At 41.4% G+C, this 26,585-nt stretch overlaps 1 protein-coding gene across 3 annotated transcripts; it reads right to left on the reverse strand.

Annotated features, from left to right (window-relative positions):
- Positions 1 to 962: 962 nt before the first annotated feature.
- LOC121937214 (meprin A subunit alpha-like) lies at positions 963 to 26,323 on the reverse strand. 3 transcript variants are annotated; one of them, XM_042480202.1, is made up of 9 exons: positions 26,269 to 26,323; positions 21,455 to 21,630; positions 17,628 to 17,849; positions 17,243 to 17,389; positions 14,216 to 14,431; positions 11,588 to 12,061; positions 7,230 to 7,403; positions 5,013 to 5,205; positions 963 to 2,640 (listed from the first exon to the last, which is right to left on the reverse strand). In XM_042480202.1, exons 3-9 carry the CDS (start codon positions 17,770 to 17,772, stop codon positions 2,469 to 2,471), a joined length of 1,521 nt encoding a protein of 506 aa, XP_042336136.1. In that variant the 5' UTR covers positions 17,773 to 17,849; positions 21,455 to 21,630; positions 26,269 to 26,323; the 3' UTR covers positions 963 to 2,468. The 3 variants fall into 3 exon arrangements, with proteins under 3 accessions (XP_042336136.1, XP_042336144.1, XP_042336153.1); XM_042480210.1 differs by lacking the exon at positions 7,230 to 7,403; XM_042480219.1 differs by lacking the exons at positions 21,455 to 21,630; positions 26,269 to 26,323 and having other exon boundaries at positions 17,243 to 17,385; positions 17,628 to 17,755.
- Between the last annotated feature and the right edge of the window lie 262 nt (positions 26,324 to 26,585).

Consider the following 26,585-nt stretch of genomic DNA (forward strand, 5'->3'; position numbering starts at 1 on the left):
GAAATGATTGCCAGAGGTCCTGGCAAATGATGTAATTGTACTGCATCTGGCTATTAGGCACATAAACAAAACAAAAAACAAACAGCTTCATTTATATACAGTTTCATACTGAACTAGCAGTGTCTAAGCAGTTTACAACTGTAAACTAATTGCCCCCAACCATCTGGGTACTCATTTGAGCAGCCTCAGAAGGATGCAAGCCTAAGTCAAGCTTGAGCCCTTTCACTGGTATTGAACTCGCAAAAACTTATGGTTTTTGAGTGAGTGGCTGCATTACAGGCATTTAACCACTGCACCACCATTGATGTTCCCCATTCTCCATTGGCAGCCAGAAGGTGAATCCAGGAGGGGGTGAGAGGGGAGATGCAACATAGTTTTGCCTGTCTCCCAATGCAGGCTCTCAGTGACAAGTGGCAACCTGTGAACAGTTCTAAAAGATTCACAGCTACTCACTCCCTTCATCCTAGGTTTGTGCCGTTACTTTATCAGCATAGCTACATTAGTCATAGGATTGTGGTTCAACATGCATTCTTAAAAATTGATGAAAGTGAGACGTCAGTAAAGTGAAATCTTTAGCTTCAGTAACAGTATTAGAAAATATACCTGGGGAAAAGCAATAGAGTTGCTTTATTTTGTTCCTTAAGCCATACAAAGCAAACTGAAGGGAGCCAAAGGTTTCTGTAACTGGAAATGAGCAGGAGCAGGTGTCCAGTGGACACTGCTCAGTAGCTTCTCATCCTGTTCCTGTCTGGAGGTGTACATGAAACATGATGTCCTGCTTCAGACTGGAACGCCAGGGTGTCCACTGGACTGCAATGTAATTTTCAAAGTTCTTATCTCTGAGCTGCCTAAAAGATTTTGTAGGGCACACTCACATTATAAAGTCCAGAAATGTACAAGAAGAATCATAGTTGTATAACAGGTATATTTTTAAAATAACAAAACCAGAAATAAATCCACATTTTAGATGATAACAACTAAAAGGCCTGAGTATCTTTTAAGAAAGGAAACTATTCCTCTTATGGATGTTCTTTGTCTTCAGTTCTCAGTTACTTTTAAACATTTCCATTCCTTTGACAGTTGCTGAAAACAGTTCACCACTTATTATATTACAAATGTAATGCATGTCTGCACCTAGCCCCTTGGCAGGAAAGGCTTCAGGTTAGTGTTTCAAAAGTGGCAGTGACAGTAAGTAAGACCTACAGTATATAACCCTTTGTGAAGGAGAAGCTGGGCAAGCCTGGTTAGAAACAGCCAAGCACAGCTCAGGGGATTCTGTGAAGGAGGGACTGGTGGAGGGAGATGCAAAACTGAGACTTGTCTGTGAGGGAAGGCAGATGGCGAAAGGTGGCCTAGAGACAGGGAGAAAAAGGGATAGGACTGTCAGTGGGCAAGGGGAGACTGAATACGGGTTTGTGGAGCTGCAAAAGATTAAATGGTTCACAGGTTGATGTGTCTTAAGAAACTTCTACAGTCAGCCCTCCATAGCCACAGGTTCTTTATCCATGGAGTCAACTACCCATGGCTTGAAAATATTTTTTTAAAAAAAGAAATTCCAAGAAGGAAATTTTGATTTTGCCATTTTATACAAGGAACACCATTTTAGTATGCCACTGTATTTAACAGGACTTGAGCATTCATCGATTTTGGTATCCACAGTGTTCCTGGAACCAGCCTTCGGGGGAAATCAAGGGTCCACTGTACTTTATTCTCATTATTACAACTGTCTCTAGATATTCCTATTAAGTTTGGTGGAGAGTCTGGTCACACATACCACAGTGAACCCACAGAACAATACATCCACTGGTTCACATATGATCACCTTGAGGCCAAGTACTCGGTCTGGGGGGGGGGGGGCAAGGCGATTGACAGGCGCTCAAGAGTTGGAACTGGGGGGCCAGCTTGGAGAGGGGATCTGTCACACACACCCTGCTATTTTATACAGCAACCTAGATGGCATTCTCACCAGTCACTCCTTTTTCCTGTTAAATTCCCTTGTAAAAACACTTGCAAAGAAAAGGTGCCAAAGAATGTAGGAGACAAAGGAGGATACAAAGGAATAACTGGACAGTCCTCCTCATGGAAAAGAGCTGCATAATATAAATAATCTAGCACACTGACATATCGCCTCAAAAATAAGCCCCACTGAGTTAAGTGGAACCTGCTCTTACGTATGCGTGTGTGTGTGTATGTGTATCCATCACACAGTCCTCCAAATATTGTTGCACTTCCATCAGCCGTAGGCAGAACAGTCAAAGGCAAGAAGTGCTGGATGTTGCAGATCAGCAATCTCTCAGTTCTCACTCCTGGTACAGAGGAATTCAGTTTAAGATTATTATTATTATTATTATTATTATTATTATTATTAAAGCCAGCCTAAGAGCAAGAGGCAAGGCATCCTCAAAGTCATGAAAGAAAGAAGAAAGGCAAAAGTTCTGGTTCATACAAATGCATAAAGTAACATGAAATCATCTTGAAGCCACACTCTGAAAAAAGGCCTTAGCTATGATAGAGACAGATACTATAATGAGTATAATGGTTCCAGCAGCTCCACCGATCAGCAAGCAAAGGATGCTCCAGTTGACATGTGCTACCTGACATCTCACGCCTGTGTAAAAGAAGATTTTGTTTGTAGCACACCTAAAAGGGAAAGGAGGAAATCAGTGACGGATTCTGGTTTCTCCTCTAACAGAAAATGTACAGCAGCTCAAATGGAAAATAACTTCTCAAGAGGCTTTTCTGAAAATGGCCCAAAGACAACATTAAAAAGTGAGCTCAGGCGCTCTTGCCAGTTTGGAGCTACTGTTGTTCTTCAATGATAGGTCAGACATTTTTATCACTATTTGTTTTTAAAGCCTGACAATAAAAAATCCCATGTGACGTTATCATTACTTATTTTTATTTGTACAGCACTATCTATGTATCTGTCACTACAAAACTAAAACATGGACACAAACCACCCTGCCAAAGGTATTCAATGTAGTAAGCATGATTCCCATGCTACCTATCATTATAAATACATATAGATTAGCTATGACCTATACAGTACCTGTTTCTATGTACTGAGTAGCATGATAGCCATTACCTCTGTGTATTTGCTTCAAAGGCCATGAGCATTCCAATAACAGAGCTTCAGTGCTGAGTTGTCATTAAGAGCATGGCAATAGTTGCATAGTAGGGAACAGTTCAGTGCAAGTAGTGAAGGTACTCATATGCTTCTAAAGGCACTGATAACATGGTTTAAGGTAAATCCATAAACATGTATATTTTGCTTTAAAAACTGATTAATTTTTATTCATCTAAATTTGCCATTAGCATGCAGTACCATCTTCAGTTACTAGGTGGCAGGCCTGAGACATTCATTTCTCCAGAGAGTTCCTTGGCAGCTCTGCATTTCTTCAGCAGGGCCCTTGGACTGTTTAAACTGGGAGAGAGATAGTCCCACTACCTATTCAGTCCAAGAAGGCCATGAAAAGGTAGAAGGAGAGCTGAGTATACTGCTGCTAGTTATAAATAAAGAAGGACTTAAGCTCCCATTTAATCAAGATATACCATTGTCAATGTGAATTACCTATTACACAACAGTTGTAAGAACTGACCTAGTAAAACAATACAATGCAATGGAGACTTCAAACACTGTTGAGATTACCGAGATACACCTATGCTTTATCATAATAATGGGAGAGGAGAGGAAAATGCATCAGTGTAGCTGAAGATGTTCCCATTACCTGCCTAAGTACTATTTATTTATTTACATGCTGCCTTTTTCCTGGAACAGGATCCAAGGCTGCCCACAGAATAAAATCACTTAAAACCTAACAATAAACCTTTAAAACAATTAAAACCATCACATTTGAAACAATATAAAATTATTTAATTAAATTCTATGATTCTATTTAAAACGCATACAAAACTTTTTTTAAAAAATAAATTATGCACACACTCCTTTGTAGTAATTACAAATTAAAAGCCATCTTAAAATGTCATTGTTGTTGCATCCCATCCCAGCTGACTGGAGGAACCCAGGAGCCAGAGCATCAGACCACTTTGTAGACAACTAATGTCTATGTAAAATTAAAACAAGTATGGAAAGAGTGGAGTTATGCACTCTGTTCACACCCAAACATTTACTCGTTTTCTACATAGGGCTGAGTTCCCAATCATAATGCCATGTTCATACAAAAAAAAGAAACATTACTGAAAATTCTTTTGCATGTGCCATGCCCTAAGTTGTTATTTGTTACATAATGACAGGTTACAGACCGCCATTAAAGTACGTGCGGAGCGCATACTAGGGTTAGCACGCGCTCCATGCGCACAAAATGGCGGTGGCCATTCCACATGGCCGCCACCATGATGGCGTCACAAATGCACCGCCTCCAAATGAGGCGGTGCAGACGTGACACCATCGCTCCTCGCGAGGGCGCTTAATGGAATGGAGCTCCTTCCTGGTTTGCGTCGCTGGCCCCTTTCTGGGAGTCCCCGCTGCTGTTGGGGTGTCCTTGGGGCTTGAAGCGCCTTTTGCCGCTTCCCCGCGGCCTGGAAAGCGGCGGATCAGGGCCTCAGCGGCTGCCATTCTAGCCACTGAGGCCCCGATACACTGGGGAAAGGTGCGCCTACAGGCCGCCCCAAAGGGGCGGTCTGTAATGCGCCAAAGACTGTAAGAACTGGCCTAATAATACTAATACTATTAATATGTAGTTGCAGTTGTAGTAGTAATAGTAGTACTGGTGTGTGTTTCTGTATGTGCCTTCAAGCTGCCTGTTGACTGGATTACTGAGAAGTGGTTTTGCCAGTTCCTTCCTTTGAAATACAGCCTACAGCACCTGGTAATCATTGGAGGTCTCCATCCAAGTACTTACTAAGACTGACTTGGCTTAGCTTCCAAGATCAGATGTATCTGGTGCCTTTAGTGTGGCAGTCATCAGTCTATAGGCCTGTTAGTTCATTATGTACTACTGTCACATGCAAATAGGGGTGGGGAGATGGCACACAAAAATCACACTAGATACCTGCAGCTCGTGTTTCCTTTGATAATTGTACAGACACCCTCATTCTGACAAGGATTTTGGTCACAATGTTCTCTTGGGTAGGGCTGCCAGTCTTTCAGATGGGCTGACTTCTTCTTCCATCCCAGAGGATTTTTTTCACCAATGGGCCACATTTGTGGGAGCAAATGTTCTGTCTTCCTGAGATGTGTTAAATCTTATTCAAAAAGAGAGACAAGGCTCATCCAAACAGCTGTGACAAATATTTTGAATTTTTAAAAAATGAAACAAAAGCTTGTACCCCACATTTTAAAGCACCAAATTACTTAATTTTGTTGGATATATTAAGAAGGAGCTACAACAAAAACAACACATCTTAGAAATCTATAAGAAACATCCTTTCAATACTATTTAAAACATCTTGATTGGTATCGGCTTTGCAAAACGTGTTTTATTTTATGTTTGTTATTTTATATTTCTCAGTTTTTGTTTTGTATTTTTACTGCATTTTGTCAAACATCTATGATTGATGTTTATATGCATTTGTAATTTGTGTTTTTAAAAGAGTTATTTTTAATGTAAACTTTTGACTACCCTTATTTGCTATGGAAAAGGTGGGATATAAACTGATGATGATGATAGTTACCACCACAACCTTTAAGTAGGCTGGGCCAAAATGAAATGAAGACTCAACAAATGCAAATGAGAAATGGGTCAGGAGCTTCCCAGCAGACAATGAGCACTAATCAAGCAGACATTAATCCGCCTTTGCATATCCTCCCACCGTGAGGCCTGCCATTAGCAACAAACAATATACATGCAAGTCACTTCTCCTTTCCCAGGGTGACACAAATATATAAAATATATACCCAACTCTTTTCCAGGCAAGCATTCTCTGAAGATGCCAGCCACAGATGCTGGCGAAACATCAGGAAAACAACTTTTCTAGAACATAGCCCCCAAAACTCCATAAAAAACTATGGATGTTGGCCATGAAAGCCTTTGACTCCACATTGAATTGAACACTGATAATATGTTGAGCAATATGGCTCATAGATATATATATATTTTAAAAATGCTGCATTGAAAATAAGAAAATTATGGCGTGTTACAGACCGCCCGTTTGGGGCGGCCTGTAACCGGCCCTTTCCCCGCCGGATCGGGGCCTCAGCTGCCACAATGGCAGCCTCTGAGGCCCCGATCCGCCGCTTTCCAGGCCACGGGGAAGCCGCAAAAGGCCGCTTCCCCACGGCCTGGAAAGGGGTGTCCTCGGGGCTTCAAGCCCCAAGGACACCCGATGGCGGCAGGGAGGAGGACAAAGGGGCCGCTTGGCCCCCTTCTTCTCTGTGTTGCTGGCACAGCCATGTACAGGCTGTGCCCAGCAACACAAACCCCAGAAGGAGCTCCGTTTCAGAGCTCCTTCTCACACCGCAGAAAGGGCGCTCTAGGCGCCCTTGCGCAGCGCAATGTCACCACCACGCCGCCTCGTTTGGAGGCGGCACGGTGATGACGTCATAATGGCAGCCCCCGTGTGGAATGGGGGCCACCATTTTCTACAGACTGGGTCCGTACTAGGGTTAGGGGCTTCAAGAAGTGATGCCCCTTTCTAACCCTAGTACGGACCCAGTCCGTACTTTTATGCCCATTTGTAACGGGCCTATGAAATATTTTTATGACCACCACCACCCCCTTCGACACACCAGGAATTTGTTGTTGTTAGGTTCTTTCAAGATGTTTCTGACTTATGGCAACCCTAAGGTGAACCTCTCATGGGGGGTTCTTGGCAAGATTCATAGGAGGTTTGCCATTGCCATCTCCTAAGGCTGAGAGAGTTTGACCGAGTGGGTTTCATGGCCGAGCCGGGAATCAAACCCTGGTCTCCAGATTCATAGTCCAACACTCAAACCACTATGCCATGATGGGTCTCCAGTAATAGATACACACATACACATATAAACAGAGAAAGAGAAAGAAGTGAACAGCCAAGACTCAGGAAGCTTGCTAGTAGAGCACCAACCTTCACCCCAGAATATGTCAGGGAATGGGGTGGGTGGGAGGCTGTTCCTTTGTCTCCACTTTCTCCCCAACTGCACAAGAGCAACTGGGAGCTCCCTGGCAGACCCCCACCAACGTATGGTGGTTTGCCCAGACATATTCTGGCTGCCATTGCACACATAGAGAGATTGAGCAGATCAAGGTGGAGAGGAGGAATTAGTCCATTTTATAAAGACATTTGCATACCTTCAAATTCTGCAAAGATAATAAGGTCATCATTTTTCAGATAATCCCTTCTCTTTAGTTGTGCATGTGAGATAAATTTACTCCATCCCCAGCCTCCACTCCGAGCACAGTTGCATGAAGTATCTAATTTTCCAAGAAGAGATGGTTTTCCCCATCTGGAAGAATTATTTTTTTCTGCAAAATGATCCAGAATATATAATAATACTATTTGTGCTCTGTACATCGTCGTTGTTGTTAGCTGCCCTAGAGTCAATCTCGATTCATGGTGACCCTGTGGATGAGACATCTCCAAGAATCCCTATCCTCCACTTTCTTGCCCAGGTCCTGCAAGCCCTTACCCATACTTCCCCCCCCCCCCCCGATCGTCCCTATTCATATTGTCTGTAGTCTTCTTCTCTTTCTTCTACCCTCTACCTTTCCTAGCATTATTGTTTTTTCTAGTGACCCATGCCTTCTCATTATGTTTCCAAAGTACTATAGTTTCAACTTGGTTATCTTTGCTTCCTAGGAGAAGTCTGATCTGATCTGTTCAAGAACCCATTTGTTTGTCTTCTTGGCTGTCCATAGTATCCTAAGTATCCCAAGTACTCTTCTCCAGCACCACATTTCAAATGATTTTCTTTCTGCCTGCTTCCTTCACTATCCAGCTCTCGCATCCGTACATTGCAATTGGAAATACAATGACCTGAACGATTCTGGCTTTAGTGCTCAGTTGTATGTTTTTGCTTGTCAGTATTTTTTCTAGTTCTTTCATAGATGTCCTACCCATTCCCAGTCTTCTTCATATTTCTTGACTACAGTCTCCATTCTGGTCAGCGTTTGATCCTAGATATGGGAATTTTAAAAACTATTTCAATTTCTTCCTTGTCTAGATTGAATTTGTATGTTTTCACCCCTGTGGTCATTCTTTTGTTTTCCTTATGTTCAACATCATACCTACCCTTTGCACTTTCATTTTTGACCTTTTTTATTAACTTTCCACTTCCTTAATGCCTTCTGCTAATATTATGGTATCGTCCACATATCTTAGGTTACTAATGTTCCTTCTTCCTATCTTCACTCCTCCTTTTTTCTGATTCTAATTCATATTTTCTTATTATGTTTTCAGCATATAATTTAAACAAGTAGGGTGATAGGATGCAGCTTTGCCTGATCCCTTTTCCTATTGGAAACCACTCTATTTCTTGCATTCCAGAGCTTTACATGATCGATGCAGTCAAATGCTTTGCTGTAGTCTATGAAATACGTGCTGATTCTTTTTTTTTTAATTCTTTGGTGCACTCCATTGGCTATCTTATGTTTGCAATATGGTCCCTAGTGCCTCTTCCTTTTCTGAATCCTGTTCGCACCTCTGGAATTTCTCTCTCAATGAATGGTTGGAGTCTATGCTGCAGAATTTTGAGCATTATTTTGCTTGCATGTGAGATTAGTACTATTGTCATATATTCCTACAGTCTTTTGTGTCTTCTTTCTTGAGGACTGGTGTATACACACACACACAATCACACACACACACACAGCTGTCAGCTTTCAGATCAAATGCCTAATTTTGACTATATCAGTAATTCCCAAGGTATGAAGACCAAAAGCTCATTATACATTGATGGTGATAACATTCCATGGCAACTACACTGCTTAGAGTATCCTCTAACAGGAAAGGAAGAGGAATAGCCTTATATGTCAGGGACATTTACACCAATAAAGACATCCAAGACATCAATCCTAGAAACCAAGTGGAGAGCATTTCGATAAAAATTAAAGGTGAGGGAAACAACAGGGATGTTATTGTGGGAGTGTACTACAGATTCCCCAGTCAGATGGAGGAATTGGATGGTGCCTTTCTAGAACAGGTTTCCTCACACTCAGAAAGGAAAGATGTAGTTGTGATGGGTGACTTCAACTATCCTGATATTTGCTGGAAGTCAAACTTAACCAAATCCTCAAGGTCTAGCAAATTCCTCACTGGTCTTGGAGACAATTTCATTGTCATAAAATCATAGAATCGTAAAGTTGGAAAAGACCGCAAGGGCCATCCAACCCAACCCCCTGCCATGCAGGAAATCTAAATCAAAGCATCCCTAACAGATGGCCATCCAGCCTCTGTTTGAAGACCTCTAAGGAAGGAGACTCCACCAAACTCCAAGGGAGTTTGTTCCACTGTCAAACAGCCCTTACTCTCAGGAAGTTCCTCCTAATGTTGAGGTGGAATCTCTTTTCCTGCAGTTTGCATCCATTGTTCCGCGTTCTAGTCTGTGGAGCAGCAGAAAACAAGCTTGCTCCCTCTTCAACAGGACATCCCTTCAAATATTTAAACTGGGCTATCATATCACCTCTTAACCTTCTCTTCTCCAGGCTAAATATCCCCATCTCCCTAAGTCTTTCCTCATAGGGCATAATTTCCAGACCCTTCATCATTTTAGTTGCTGAGTCCTTCCTGTTCCTGTCACCAGGAACAGGAAGCATTTGGTCCTCCAACCCCACTGATGCCAATGCTGATCTTTTTGGAGGTCTGCAGCACTCCAAGAAATGAGCATTGGTGATGGCAAGGGTGGGCAGGCCAAGTCCTCTACTTTCCTGCCACCGCCACCAAGGCTAATTTCTTTGGCGGGGAGGGAGGCACAGCACCCTGAAGAGATAGGCATGGGCATTGATAGTGGCAGAGGTGGAGTCCTCCATGTTTACGCCACCACTGCTGCTAATGTTTGTCTATTTGGGGGCACCATGACCCCCCCCAAAAGGCAGCCTATCAGCAGCAGTGGCATTGCCAAAGAGTAGCTTGGTAGCTCAACTGAGCAGTACCAAGGCAGGCAGGGGAGGGGAGACTTCTCTCCCTGCCTCCTTGCCTCCATGCTCCCTGGTTGAGTCACCAGGCTATCGCCCCCACTGAAGAGAAGCAGCTACTGGCTGAATGAGACAGGGAGGAAACTCCTGTTTCTGCCCCATCAGCAAAGCTGCAAGACCTGGAGAGCTGGGAATTTGGCGTCCACTTCTGTCTCCCCACAGCCTTTGTGGTTCTGATGGAGCTGCTGACCTGGGGGAGAGGGAGGAGACCTCCTTTCCCACCTGGTCAACAAAGCCTTTGGACCCAGAACTTTGGTACTCTCTCCCATTAGCACATTGGATGACATCCTCTCTGAGGTGTCACCTAGTGTGATCCACAACCCTTGCAGGCTGTAGTGATGCCCCTCTGTGTAAGGTCAATTTTTTTAAAACAAATTAACTCAGGCCTGGTACAAAGTAGGAGAAAGGGGAGGCCAGAGGCAGCAACCACATGGCCGCGACAACGATCTACTGGAAAAAGGAGCTCCAAAATGGAGTTTCTCCCTGTGACACCACCAAGGTACCATTTGCACCCTGGGGTGGTGCAGTGATGTGTCTTGTGCGCCATGCCATTTTGACACGTCATGGACACACGCGCCATGTGGGTGGTGCCATCTTGACACAGCACTGTCCATACGTACTAGGGTTCAGGAGCGTGCGGTTGCTGCGCGCTCGCAAACCCTAGTATTGGTGCTGCCACGCCGCTTTTGGCCCATCTGTACCAGGCCTGAGGATGTCTCACAAGTATCCTCTAAATATAAAACCAAATTAAGCCACACAGAAGAGGAAGAAGCCTTACAGTGAAAGACTGAGCTGGGTCTACTGAATTAGTTTAAGGAAGATGTTAAATGTGCTCTAAAAGAGGGTGTAGGGATGTAAAGAATGCTCACAAATTTTCTTGTTCTCAATTTAAAAAAGGTGGCTTGACACTTCTGAAAACAGCCAACTCCCACAATAGTGTTTTGGTTTTTTTTGCATTCAGGGACAATAGGGGTTTAACAAAAATATTGTTCATACGAATAAACTTGTGAGGTGGGGGTTGGGGGGTTGCACAGTACAATATTTCCCCAGAAAACAGAGTATTTTCACAAAATATACCTTTTTTGTGCAAAGTTGGCTTTGCCCCCAAACTTCATGCTTTCTGAACAAATAATTCTTTTTTTGTGGGGGGGAGGGATTCTGGAAGATCAAAAATTATTAGAAAGTTTCAAAACCTTTCATACTTCAGCCAGCAGAGAGAAGAGCTTTGAAATTATTTGTTCTTTCATTCAAGAATGAAATAAGATTTACATCACTAAGGTCATAGCAAACCCTTGAGTTCCATGATCCAGTTTTGTTTTTTTGGTATTCAGTTTACATATATAGACAAGAGTATCATTAAAACTAGTTCTGGAAATGAGAGAAATGAGGACTTGGCTGTCTAACATGATAGAGAAGGTGGATTACTGTAACACTCTGCTTTGGAGCTACTTTGAAGTACTGACCTAACTCTGTCCTCTTTCCTCCATAGTCATTGCTGTCCAGGAACTGCTACCTACCTCGGAAAACTTGTTTTTCATCTGTTGTGAAGCTCCTTTCTGAGGACATCCTTTTCCTGACATTGGGATTTTGGTCGAGCACCGTGATGGTAACCTGCCTACGCAGAGCTGGCCACTCAAGAACAGCATCATTTTCACCACTGACCAAATGAAAAGAAATCCGTATATAGTTTTCAAAGGCAGAATCTCTTAACCCTCTGGGAGACAAGGTTAAGCTATAACCATAACCTTCAGGGCTATAGAACCGAGGACTGTGCATGGAGTAGCCTTCGGGAGCAGTTGTAAGCAACTGAGAGAAGTTGCGAATAAGCCATACACCTCTGGGGCACTGGGTTTCACTCAGGGTTAGGTCATCAATATAAATTCCTCCAGCCGAAGCGTCTGGATTGCCTTTTAGCCCATGGAAGAGAAATCTGAACTTTTTTTGGCATTTGAGATTCACATGGGCAATTTTCCAGTTATGGTCACTGTCTCCTATGGAAGAAGATGTAAACATTATAACATATGAGAAATGTCAGCATTTTTATAGTCATTAGTTTAAGCATCAGCACTCATTTTTCTAATATCAAGAGTGATAAAGAGATTTCATTTGCTTTTTAATATGTCAGTGTTTAAAAGATTCACCTGACCTCATCCAATTTGGGGGCTGTTACCTGCTTTTAAAATCAGCCTTTAAATGATATATGTTGCCTTGTAAAATTACATAACCCATTTTCCTTCATAAAAAATAAAAATAAAAGCATTCAAATATTAAAACAAAGCCCCTTTCATGATCCAAAGTCAAACAACCAAGATTGGGAGAAGTATTGCAAAATTCTGCGTAGGTGGAGCTGTGAAATGTCTCCCCTCTCAGCCCAACCCATACTTTGGCTCCTGCAGTCCCTCAATGCCAATGCATTGGCTGTGGGAGAATAGGGGAGAGGCAGAGAAGTGTTGAGCTCTGTTCCTATAGCTGGACACACAGTGATGTCTGATGAGGCACCTTCTGGGTCTTCCATAGGTCCTGAAGGAAGATATCCAGGAGAGCTGTATCCTATCGCCATTCTGCTGTCCATCAGGATTCAACAATCACTGATATCAAAGCTACTGAGAACTTCAGGAAAATCAACAGAGTAGCACTGCTCACATCTTTTACTCAGAGTAGGCTGGCAATTAGAGCAAAGAGGTTTGCTTTGGTAGCATCCCCTGGTCTGAAACCAGAGTGAAATGGGTCAGACTGTTAGTTTCCTAGCAGAATGTCTGAAGGTGATCAAGCACCTTGCCCCCCCCCAAAGGGATATTGCTTAAGTGATAGAAGAGTCATTCTCATATGCTTTTGGGTCCAGGGAGATCTCGTTTAGGAAAGATGTGAGTATCATAGCCTCCTTCAGAGCAGCAGTCACCCATCCTGGCAGAGTGAGGCATTTATTACCACCAGCAGCTATGGACCCACCCCATCAATCCATAATATGAATAATAAGAACTGGGGCAAATAGTTGTTGCAACAGTGGAAATTCTGTTAACCTTACTGACAAATTAACAAACAAATCACTAGGTCCAATTGGTATCTATCAAGAGTTCTTGAAGAACTTAATTGTGAAATTGTCAGTCTTCTAGCTGCATTATATAACATGCCCCTGAGATCAGCCTTCATTATAATGCCAATTATTCAAAAGGGGCTTGAGGAATTTACAAGATACTGAACTTAAATCTATTTGGGGTAAATTGGTGGGAAGTGTTTTAAAATGATTAAAGCAGCAAGCATATAAAAGGGTAAGCCATGCTGAAAAATAATAAATATGTCTGCTGCAAAGTTAAGTGCTGTCCCACCAACCATAAACTTGGACTTCCAAAAGCTTTTGACAAAATCCATGTGAAAGCCTCCTGTGCAAATGTAACAGTCATGTAATTATAGGAGAAGTTCTGCCATGGGTTAAAAATGGATAAAGAACAGGAAGCTAAGAGGAGGAGTAAGTGGTCAGGTCTCAAAGTGCAGGTATGTGAGTAGGACGTTTCTCAGGGATTTATGCAGGGACCTGTGCTTTTCAAGTTGTAAAAAAATCACTAGAAATTAAGGTGCGTATGAGGGCAACCAATTATAATAATGATGCAACATTATTTGGGATGATGAGAACAAAATGGAACTCTCCAGACTGGAAAAATGCATACTAATGTGGCAAATGGAATTCAGTGTAGGGTAGAACAATCTAGAGTAGAACAAGACTAGAACAATGCATGTTGAAGGTAAAAAAATTGTGTTCACAGATGGAATCTGAGCTGGCAGTGACTAATCAAGCCAGGGACAGCTCAGTGAAAATGCTAAGCTATGTGCAGATTCCATGATAGATATAATTAGACAAAGAACTGAAAATAAACATTCCAGTACCATGCTACTTTTAGTCAAATCCATGGTGCAACCACATCTGGAGTAGTGTGTACAGCAGAATTGGAATAGGTACAGAAAAGGATAACCAAAATTATCGAGGTACTGGAGCAACATTTTTAAAACATTCTTTTCCTGCTTGGAGGACAGGAGTGTGTTTTGTAGGAAGATAATGATAACACATAAAGGCGACCTAAAATAATATATGCCCTCCAAAAGCCAATGTGTTTTCTGTGTGTGTGTGTATTATGACTTTTCAAATTTACCTTGAAAAGTTTTAATTTTAACCAGCCTGCGAACATTTCCAGTGCCATCATCTATCTTAACCCAGATGGCAAGTCTGTCCTGGGAGCTTCCCGTCATTTTAAGGAAGAACTGTAGACACTGCTGCTTCCTCTTTGGATCCAGAATCCGCGATTCTAAGATGGCTGCATCTCCTTGTTTCCCACAACTGGTATTAAAGTACATGACGTGGCCAGCATCTGTAGAGAAACTAGCTGCTCAAGAATTAACACCATCAATAAGCATACATATTTTGTCTCTTGGATTTCACTGTCAATTTTGTTCACGAAAGCTGTGAAAATTTTAATTTAATATTGGCTTCAAAATCTGGTACACCTAAGGACCTATCTGCTCTATGGATTAAACCACCTTAATAGCTATTCCCTCTCCTAAATGGACCCCGGGTAGGAGCTATAGTTTGATGAAGCGCTGTAGCACAGTAGCTTCCAGACAATTACCAAAGTATAATTCCCATGATTCTTCATAAGATTCCAGGCTTTTCCTGACAAAGTATCATTCAGGCTACCACTTAGAAGATTCAGATTTCTTCTCTTTAATGGATTTTCTACAGTAACAAAAAAGATGGAAGGAGTGCTAGTTCAAGAAGGGATGGTTGTGAGTATAGAACAGTGTTACCGGAAGTGCCAATGATTCACCTGGACAGGGTACTGGTATGATTAAAAACCTCATCAAAAACAACTCCCAACAACTAGTATACAACTGTAGTTGAAGAATGTGAAGGCCCTATAGTGATTTTTATTGCACCCTAATTTGCTGAGACAATATTTTTCCAACCAAAACAAATGGCACATAGAGTTAATGTATGATTCACACCCTTTTATGTTCAACTCTTCTTATCTCCCAGGGGTTAATAAGCACCATTCTATCTGGCCCTTAGGCTCACTATCTCCCAGTTTCTGTGCTATCTAGCAGATATCTTTGTCCTCTGTTACAGAGTTCATGGACCATAATGCATATTGCTGGTTTAAAATTTACCTTTCTTCAGCAATAAGAATTGTCTTAAAAGAACAGAAATGCCCAGAGCTGTTTTGCACCACCAAGGTGGGAGTGAGGGGACTTGCAGGAGTGAGGCACTCCCAGCTATGCTCTTCTATTTATCCTGTGTATTCAACTTAGACTTGAGCGTCATTGGAAGGTCAAGAAGGAGAGAATTCTACCTCTGTCTTTTGGCTTTCTAGGTTGCAATTATAAGTGTTTGTATCTCATGTTTGGTACTTGGGAAATTCAGGGCTTCTGCTGGACTACTGTATAGTTGCTGCCCACTGATCTCCATACCCAAGCTGATCAGGTGATCTCAAATTGGTGTTAAAGACTCAGGTATGATTCCTTGGAGGTACTCCATACCAAGGCTTCTGTGTCTTAGGTGGCTCAGGCACCCATGATAACCATGGGGCTGCATGAACATGCTGTTAAATGTAGCAACACATTTCCCCTGTGAAACTGTTGGAAAACCTGTTGCAGACTGGCCCAGAGACATATACAGTAGAATGTCCTGTAGGATACTCAGACAAGTTGGGAAGAGATTTGAAGATATAGCTGCCTGTATCTATGTATATATCTGGTCATTCTTTAATTTCTAATTTTCAGTTATTGTGGCCTATGCACCACTGGTGTGGGAGAGTCCTTCCTGGACCTACTGCAGTGTGACATTTGGAAAGCAAGGCCTCAGAATCAGAGAAGCCCCAGATATGGTTATGCCTGCAATGCTTGACTCCCATAAGACTCAGAGAGGGAACTAGTGGACAGTGAGTCAGGTAGTGGAAACAGAGGGCCGGTACAAACTGGCACTATATGCTGACTTCTTGGTGGCATGAGGGTGTGGTATACAGATGACGCACTGGGGTTGGACTGGATGGCCTTTGTGGTCTCTTCCAACTCTATGATTCTATGATTTCACGCTCCAACTCCACACTGATGCTGGCACCACGCTACCTGCCCAAACAGATGCCGGTCATACGCCACACGCCGCAGGAGTACCAAAACAGTGTTGCTGTGGAAGAAAAGCCACTCTTTTTCTGGCACAAAAAGGAACGGCATTTTGCCATCTATTTTTGTATTGGAAAAAAGCTGGAGTGGGGCCATAGCATGCAGTTGCTATGGTGCCCACCTGGCTCTTTCAGGGCATCATGCTACCCTTTTGGGCTGCTCAGTTTTGGCCCTCACTGGCACACCTTACAGCTGGCATAGGATCTCTATGAATAGGCATTCAAAAATACCTGTTTTGCTAGAAATTCAGCTTCCAGACTTTTGGTAGCAGCCAGTCCTGCTGGTACCACCAAATATGCTGACTCTGTGGCAGTCCACACTTATTCAGTGGATATCTCAGAGGTAGGCTACTAAGAGAAGTAGTAAAGGCTAATGAAGCCAGAAGATGAAAAAAGATAGTGAGCAATCTTCAGCAAATAAAAGGACCTCCCTAGTTAATTTCATATACTTCTGCAAATTACTACAAGTATAACACTTGGGTTTAACTTTAGTTTTATAATTTTATTATATTGTAAAATTTTATGTCTGTGGTTCTCATAGATCCATAGGGAGTTATTTCTGTCTTTCTTTTTCTTTCTCTCTTTCTCTCCTCCCTCCTATCCATCCATCTTTTTTTTTTTTGACATCTTTTAAAATGGAATTATCTTGAACCAATTAGTTCCCTTACTGTAATAAAGAATGGATTTTAAAAAAATTAATTCATTTAACTGCCAGAAAAATGAGTGGTATTTGTGCAAAAGAACCTATGACTTCCTTTGACTCCCCCTAATTCACTATCAGTGCAACCCCAGCTGTTGGTATGACTCCAAGTGTATTGCAAACACACAAAAAGTGAATGGCAACAAAGAATCTCACATATGGACCTTGAGTAAATCTGTTCCATAGTCTGGTAAACAAGCTGCAACCTGCAACCACAGCATTCAAATCAAATCTCTCCTTACTTGCATTGGCACAACATGGAACTCAGAAATAGGAACTGGGGTGTATGTGTATGCTTGATTTACCTTTGCACTGTTGTCTTTGGGTGTTGTCTTGCCCCATTGGGTTATTTATCTTACGAATCCAGACAGCTTCATCTCCTGTTTCTTGCACCAGGCCACATAGATCAGCTGTCTCAAAATCACATTGGTCCAACAGTGTGAGAGATCTTGCTAGGTACAAGGGGAGAGTATATAATATAAAATTATTGTTAGCATATTCAGCTGAGATAACTTTCCCATCTATTTTCAGTAGAAAGTGCAGGAAATATTGCAACCCTGTGCATGTATATTAAGACATAATTTCCTCAAAAGGACATCTAAGTGCATCTAGGATTACACCGCTCACCCAATCTGTTCAAAAGTGAATGGTTAATTTTTGCCTGAAAATTCAAGTCAAACATCGACTTACTGCAGTTGTACATGTGACTGAGTCTCTCAATATCAGAAGCGCTGAAATCCAAGCGTTGCCCAATAATGTCATTAAATTCAGGTATATTGGTAGTAATTGTTGCTAAACTTGAATTTTTGCCAAATGAGAATGGACCATAGTGCATGATGGACTCATAATCATAGGGAGTATTCAAATCAGTGAGATAATTTCTTCCATACTTTTTAAAGTTGTGCACTTGATCTGCAAGATGATAGGGGAAGAAATATACAGTTACTACTTAGAAGTGCTAGAAAGGGGATTCCGGTCCCATCCTACAGTATAAATTGATTGTGGATTAGGTGACTATAATTTAATGAGCATCATGGCCATTTCTGATGCAAACTTTCATTCGTAAGATGACTTTGGAGAGTCACCCTATGAATAAAAGTTCATCGGAAAAAAAAAATGAAATATGCTCAGCTATTCTGCACTCTGCATGATTATTCTGCTTAGGTCAGACCTCACCCAGATTACTGTGTCCAGTTCCAGTCAACTATAGTTCAAGGATACTGACAAATAGGAATATGCCCAGAGGACAGCCACTAGAATTAGTTGTTGTTATTAACTGTTTTCAAGTTGATCTCAACTCATGGCAACCCTGTGGATGAGACATCTTTAAGATTCTTTGTCCACCACTATTCTGCTTAGTTCCTACGAAATCATAAGCATGAATTCCTTGACAGAGTCCATTCATCTAGCATGCAGCCTTCCTCTCTTTCTACTTTCCTCTACCTAGCATTATTGTTTTTTTCCAATGAATCATGCCTTCTCATGATATGTCCAAAGTATAACAGCCTTAGTTTTGTCATCTTGGCTTCCAGGAAGAACTCTGGCTTGAAATGCTCTAGAACCCATTTGTTTGTCTTTTTGACTATCCCTGGGATCCCAAGTACTCTTCTCCAGCACCACATTTGAAATGAATTGATTCGCCTCCTGTCTTAATTGTCCAGCTCTCACATCCATACATGGTAAAAGGGGGGGGGGGGGAATGCCTTGTATGATTCTAACTTTTGTGCTCAGTTGTATATCTTTGCATTTTAGAATCTTATAGTTCTTTCATCACCGCATTCCCCCTTTAATTTTCTTCTGATTTCCTAACTGCAATCCCCGTCCCTATCAATGTTTGATCCCAGGTATGAGAACTGTTTTACAAATTCTATTTCTTCATTGTCTAGGTTAAATTTGTGTAGATTCTTCATGCTCATTATTTTTGTTTTCTTTATATTCAACAGTAAGCCTGCCTTTGAACTTTCTTCCTTTCTATTCCTTAGTTGTTTCAGATCGGTAAGGTTTTCTGCTAGTATTTCTCCCTCTTCTATGTCCAAGCCTGCTTTTCTTGCAATATGTTCTGCATATAAATTGAACAGATAAGGTGATAAGATGTGGCCTTTTCTGACCCCTTGGTACTGTATTGGTATTCCGATGGCTTTAAAGCAATTCCATAGCTTTTCATGATCTATGCAGTCAAAAGATTTGCTATAGTCTATAAAACACATGCTGATTTTCTTTTGGAATTCCCTGGTGCACTTGATTAGCCATTGCATGCCTGAAATGTGGTCCCTACTGTCTTTTCTTTCCCTGAACCCTGCTAGGACCTCTGGGATTTTTCTCTCCATGTATGGTTGGAGTCTATGTTGCAAAATTTTGGGCACGAGTTTGCATGCACGGGAGATCAGTGCTATGGTCCTATAGTTGCTGCAGTCTCTTGTGTCTCCCTTTTTCTGGAAAGGGATCTATATTGATCATTTCCAATCTGTTGGCCATTGTTTTGATTTCCATATCTGTTGACATATAACCTTTTCCAGTCAGTCATGTCCTCTCAGTATCTGTACAAAGCATGGCAGCTTTCATAATGTGAAATATGCTGACGACACTCAACTGTACTACTCCTTTCCACCTCAATCCAAGAAGGCTGTCCTGGTCCTAAACCAGTGTCTGTCATCAGTAATGGAGTGGATGAGGGCAAACAAGTTGAAACTTAATTCAGATAAGACAGAGGTGCTCTTGGTCAGTCGGAAGGCAGATCAAGGAATAGGGATCCAGCCTGTGTTAGATGGGGTCACACTCCCCCTGAAGATGCAGGTTCATAGTTTGGGGGTACTCCTGAACTCACCTTTGAGCCTGGAGGCCCAGGTCTCTGGATTGACCAGGAATGCTTTTGCACTTTTAAAACTTGAGCGCCAACTGTGCCTGTTCCTTGAGACACCAGATCTGGCCTCAGTGGTACATGCTTTGGTTACATCACATTTTAACTACAGCAGTACTTCTCAAATAGTGGGGCGTGCCCCCCAAGGGGGGGTGCGAGGCTCCATAAAGGGGGGCTCGTTTGACCAATTTTATAGACAAATGATACTATTTACAGTCGCGCGGGGGGCGCGAAATGTTTTCTTCTTCCTAGGGGGGGCATGACAGAAAATAATTGAGAAGCACTGAACTACAGTAATGCACTCTACATGGGGCTGTCTTTGAAGAGTGTTCAGAAACTTCAGCTAGTCCAAAGAGCTGCAGCCAGGCTGCTAACAGGGGCAGGTTATAGAGGCCACACTACACCCCTATTGAAACAGCTCCACTGGCTGCCAGTTTGTATCCAGGCACAATTCAAAGTGCTGGTGATGACCTATAAAGCCCTATATGGCTCAGGTCCAAGCTATTTGGCAGACTGTATCTTCCTATATGAACCGATCCAGGTTCTGAGATCCTCAGAGGAGGCTCTTCACCAACAAATATGTTTGGTGGGGATACGAGAGAGCCTTTTCTGTAGCTGCCCCTAGACTCTGGAACTCCCTGCCCAGGGAGATCAAAATGTCCCCCTCCTTGTCATCCTTCTGCCGGCAGGCTAAGACCTACTTGTTTCAACATGTTTTTAAAAAAGAAAGTTTTTAAGGCATGTGATGGGGTGTTGGTATATTGTTTTAATGTATTTTAACCATTTTAATCTTTTTAAACTTGATATTAACATTGAATTTGTTTTTAATCTTGTAGTAATTTAATTCTATTTTAATACACTATTTTTGTATGTTTTTAACTAAATGGTTTTTAAAATCTTGTAAGATGCCCTTAATCTCAACCTTGGGAGAAGGGTGGGATATAAATGAATATTAATATGATGATGATGATGATGCCATATAAAGTAGAAGGCAGTAGGAAAAGAGAAAGACCGCTTTACAGGTGGATTGATTCAATCAAGGAAGCCACAGTCCAGAGTTTTTATGAACTGAGTAAGACAATTGATGACTGGGGCCCTTGGAAGTCACTTATTCACTGGGTTATCATAAGTCAAAGTCAACCTGATGGCAAATAACAACAAGCTTGATACTGGTGACCTATTTGGTATCTTGTAGGTGCTGGACAGGATTGGCCTGTAAGTCCAACATAGAATACCAGTTTTAATTCTGCTTACAAAGTGCTGGAGAAAAGCAAACCCAGTAGTGTTAAAATGCTTTAGTATGGAAATTCAGGGAGACCTCCATATTGAAAAGCAAATACAATAGGCAGGCAAAACTGGACATTAACTGTTTACAAATAGCTCCTTAACAGTTCTTGTTTGTTTAGGACTCTTTCTGTTGTGACTCTATGTAACTTTTCAAGTGTTCTATTGCTGAGCTTCATGTTGTGCACAAAGTCATGTTAACGTGAAATAATAAATTTGGAATTATGTCTATATTATAAACAGGGAACTATGATTCTATGGTTCCCAAAATAAAAGATAGTCATGCATCTATTTTAAGGCATATGGGTTTGTTTGTTTTCTGTGATGTCAGCAAAATTAACCTTGAATATGTATAGACTATGGGACTAAAACCAACCTGGCACCACATGTTCCCACCATATTTTAACATAATCATCACGGTCTGGTCTTGTTTGTTCGTGAAGAAGACCTAGTGTATGTAAGATTTCATGTGTTACAATAGCTTTGTGATCACATCCTACACCAATAGAAAGGTTTTGGCCATGTTTTCCATCTCCAATTGAAGACCAACATCTGAAAAACACAAAGACAAGTAATACTGCATGATATACTGTATATTAATATGCTGTGAATGCTGATCTGAACTGAAGGAATTGTTTAACCAGCTTCACTGAAAAGTAGTTTACTCCAACTATATTAACAACAGTGTAAAACATGATTAGCTTAATTGCTAATTAGCTTACTTGCTGTTCACTGCTATGATCTTTGGAATAGCGGTATATAAATAAAACAAATTAATTAATTAATTATGATAGAATCATAGAATAGGAAGAGACCTGACAGGCAACCTATTCCAACCCTTTGCCAATGCAGGAATCCACTGCTAAAGTTGGGATGTTAATATTAGACTATTTTATGCTCACATGCTCTGGAGAAAGCACACATTTCAGCACTATTCTTGCCTGCTGTAACTCACACATCCAGAAGATGTTTCAGGAAATCACTTTGTCCAGAAATATACATGTTTTTTCATGTAAGAATGGTGGTGTTTTGCATGCACGCACACGCGTGTGTGGGCACGCACACACACACACACACACAGTTTTAGATAGCTACATTTGATTCTTTAATGCAAGATTCCTGCTTTTACACCCAAAACAAGTTTCTAAAAAAAGTCTTGTTCAGCAAAAATCTTGCATAGAAAACAGCAATCAGAAAAACAAAATTATGTGGCTCTGTGTGTGTGTGTAAGACTTTTTGGTGCAAGATCTTTGTGCAAAAAACAGCAATCTTGCACAAAAAACACATGTTTGCAGAATAATTTTACAAAATACTAATACTGGCTGAAAAGTAAACCCTTACACTCTTGGCAAAGTGTGACTTTCAACAGGTGTCAAGATAGTTCAAATCTCCCATTATTACTATATATCTCCTTTTTGAAGGTTTGATGATGTATTCTAGCAAAAAACGCCCTTGCTGGGGAGTCTGTACCAAACCCTCACAGTGATGTCTTATGGTTTCTCTTTTTTATAATTTTTCTCAAATGCTCTCAGCTTTCAAGTTATGTATCTCCTCACACATGTAAATGATGTTTACTTATGATTGTATGCTTCCTCCTCTCTTGTTAGGTTTGTTCCTTTTGAATAAGTTATGGTTCTCAATTGGTACCATCCACTCATGAGTCTTATCTCGCTGGTGCTGATTAAAGTTCAAGTTTGTTTTATTTCCCATAGTTTGTGCAATGAAGAGACCTTTGAAACCATGTTTCCTTCCCTTCAGCTCCTTCTTTATAATGTTTTCTAGCCCATTTATGGTTATACCACTGTACCAGTTTCCCTTGTATTTTTGATGCTACTGCTCCCAACACATTGGAGATTATTAGACAGGGGAGGGGAACAAATCCCATCCTTATCCCATCCGTGATAGTGATGGCATGAAAGACATTCACACTTTTGCTCTGATCCTGTCATTAAAATACCAGTGAAGTGGAATTGCATTAACACATTCTTCCATTAATACAAAATGAATGGCAAGGACAGGACAATTCCACTTCAATGACAGGACAATGACAAGACAAGTGCAACATCATGTGAAAGTCTTTCAGGTGATCACGGTCAATCACTATTTAATGATGGGACACTGATGGAATAAATGTGACATCATATGAAAATCTTTTCACAATCGCTCTATACAAGGATGGGATATCCCATGTCTGATAATTTCCTTGGTGCCTGCATCCTCTGAAGTACTGACTTTCAATCTCACAGGATTTAGTATGAAACCCTTCTGGTCAGGTTTGTAAGACTCCTAGGAAACACTTTACCACCAACTGCCATTAGATGTAACATGGCTCTTGCTAGAAGTTCTTTTACATGGAAGTGTAGACAGTAGTTCAAACAGCCAAATCTTTCAGCTCAAGTCCACAGAATCTGAGCACATATTCTTAAATCTGCAAACTTCCATCCCACAGCCTAATTTACTCCATCTTGTTTTGTTAGAGAATGTCAATGCCCAGTATGACTGTATCTATAAAATATATGTACCAAGGAGAAGAAGGGCAGAGTAAAAAAAGGAAGTCCAGCTATTTTTAAATTATATAGTTTAGTTGTGGCATCTGAGGAAAGCATGGGTAACTATGCGCCAAGACCAGATGGGTGGAAATATGAACGAAAGAAACACTACTTAAGTCTTTTTAGGTCGGTACTTGTCTACAACAGACTTTCTCGAATTGCTCAAATGGGAAATCCTATTTGTTGGAAGTGCGGGAAAAAGGAGGTTCTTTTTACCATTTGGTGGAATGTAAGGGTGCTCAAAATTTTGGAAGCAGATCAATAGACAAATAGTGGTTACTTTAAAGAAAAAAAAATATAACACTTTGAGCCCAGAAAGAATTATTTTGTTAAATTAAGTATGATATTCAGGATAATTTGTACAGTACGAACAGAGGTGTTTTATTATACATTGTATTCGGGAGGCTAAAATGGGCTCAGTACTGGAATCGGATTAAGACTCCAAACAGTAGAGAATGGGGTGTTAAAGTTGAATGAATTGGCCACCTAGATATGGATTTTCTATGTATAAAAATAATAGAAAACCCAGCAAACGTACTAAGACAAATGGGTTAAGTTAAAGTTTCAGAATTATGGGAAAATCATGTAAGAAAACTGGATTAATATATTAACCTCTCGTCTTGTTTATATGTACGTATTCTTAATGTATAGATTACATTTTTTATTTTAGTTAGTTTTAGTAGTTATTTCTTTTTCTTTTTTTTTTTGACTGGTGTTGTTTTTGAAACATGTTATGGTATCTGTATGGAGTATATGTACAGAGAAAAAAAAATAAATTAAAAAAAAAAGGACAGATGGGTGGAGAAATGCGCCCTTTGGCTGCACAGCGTTACTGCAACAACCAAACAGCATGGTACCATGCGCAGCAAGAAAGGAGTCACCTAGAGTGATGCAGCCCTATGATGGCACTTCCTCTAGAAGACGTGTGGGTTGCTCAGATGCCCACATGTCATAGACACTCCCCCTCATGTGGGCACTGCCATGCAATTATGGTGCCACCCGCACGTAGTAGGGGCTTTGTTGTGTACTGGGCCTATCACCGAATTCCTCTTTCTCTGAGTAGGTTGAATGTCACATCATGAAAATGATGAAATGTTTTCAGGCTAAAGTCACTTGGGCGGGTTTTACAGACCGCCAATAGTACGTATACAATACGTACTAGGGTTAGGAAGGGGCGTGCTCCGCACCCCCCTAACCCTAGTACGTATTGAATACGACAAATGGCGGCGCCCTGTTCATACGGGCCGCCGCCATCTTTATGTATCGGACGCTGAGCGTCCGTAACGTTTTCGCCAGCTTTATGACGTAGCGAGTGCGCCCTGGCGCCTCGCTACGTCAAAACGTGACTCAAAAGAAGCTCCATTTTGGAGCTTCTTTTTCGGTCCGCGCGGGAGCCGCGCCGTCTGAAGGCTCCGGCTCCCCCCTGGGACCTACCGGCGGCAGCGGCAGACCGACGCAAGCGGCGGTCCTGTACCCCGCCTTTGATTTCAAAAAAGTACACAAACCCCCACCCACTGTATCTCCCAGGGACTTGTAACCCATCAAGAACAAACAGTTGATACACTGGACCATCACATTTCCCTAAGCCCAACAAACATTGCAAACATGACTTGCCAATGGAATCCATCTGCTCACCTCCATCAGGTTTTAAACAAAGAAAGAGAAATGAAGTTTGAACTGCAGCAACATATTTGTGGCACTTCATACAAAAAAACCAGGTTTCTCCTGCAACCACAAACTATGTGGATTTTATTGTGTGCTGTTATGATGGTGTTTAATTGTGGAATGTCGTCTGTCACCCTTGAACAGTAATGTTAGCAGTCAATTCAAACCATGAGTTCATGTGTTAGCAGTCAATCAAAACCATGAGATCAGTTTCTATATTTAGGGGGGGGGGGAGGGAATGGGGTTTCAACGATCCTGGACAACCACAGAATTATATGAGCATCTATGAATAACTTTAAGAAGGACACTGCATAGTGGCTACCAGTCAAAATACACTGCACACCTTTCTATCTTTTCCTCTTAAAACAGTGGTGTCCACTAGGGTTGGCATCATGGTGTCACACACCCACACACACCAGCACCACACACACAACACACACACACACAACCGGACCCTCCTCCCATACCATACAATACAGACTCCTTAGTAACATTTTTTTTGTTCTAATGTTACTCATAAATCATAATTCCATATATCACTGAATATAGTTGTGACTATTAAGTTTGAAATGTGTCCAATTTGGTAATAGTTGTTGACAGAAACAACAAGCAAAATTAAAATTTACCTTATACTTAAACAATACATGTGCACAGCCTAAATGTATACAAGTGAAAATTTGGTAATTTTAGGAAAAAAATCTAAAAGAATAATGTATTTTTAATTAAAAATTATTTTTTTTTTAAAAAAAAACGCTAGGGCCTTCCCTTCTCCTCTTCTACTGAATCTATCCCACTCACACTATCTCCTTCAGTGTTTTTAAAGGGACTCGGGTGAATGGCACAGTCTGTTTTTCTGCCAAAAGGCAGAGGTTTGGGGAGCAGTGGTGTCACATATCCCCTTAGGCCGGGGTGTCACCCTGGTGTAGCCCCGCAGCTCCTATGTCAGCCTATGCATTAACAGAATTGGTTCACTTACCCATCAAGCTTCTGAATATTATATATGATTCTCTCCCAGCATTAGGTTTGGAAGGTGACACAAGATTTTTCAATGGAATCCTTCCCGCTTTAAGAATCCACTCCTTTCGCATTTAGATCTTTAAAAAACCCACACCAGTTCATAAAGCTATTTTTACCACATGGATTTGGACAAGACCGCCATCATCTCTCTGCATGGAGAACTGTCTCCTTGCCCCTCTCACCTGGTGGCCATATATGGGCTGGGGGAGGGCAGAGGATAGCCACAGAGCATCCAGCTATGCACAGCCATTTCAAGAAAAATGGAGGAACTTAAAT

The sequence above is a fragment of the Sceloporus undulatus genome, chromosome 1 (genome assembly GCF_019175285.1).
Source record: "Sceloporus undulatus isolate JIND9_A2432 ecotype Alabama chromosome 1, SceUnd_v1.1, whole genome shotgun sequence".
Classification (NCBI taxonomy): domain Eukaryota; kingdom Metazoa; phylum Chordata; class Lepidosauria; order Squamata; family Phrynosomatidae; genus Sceloporus; species Sceloporus undulatus.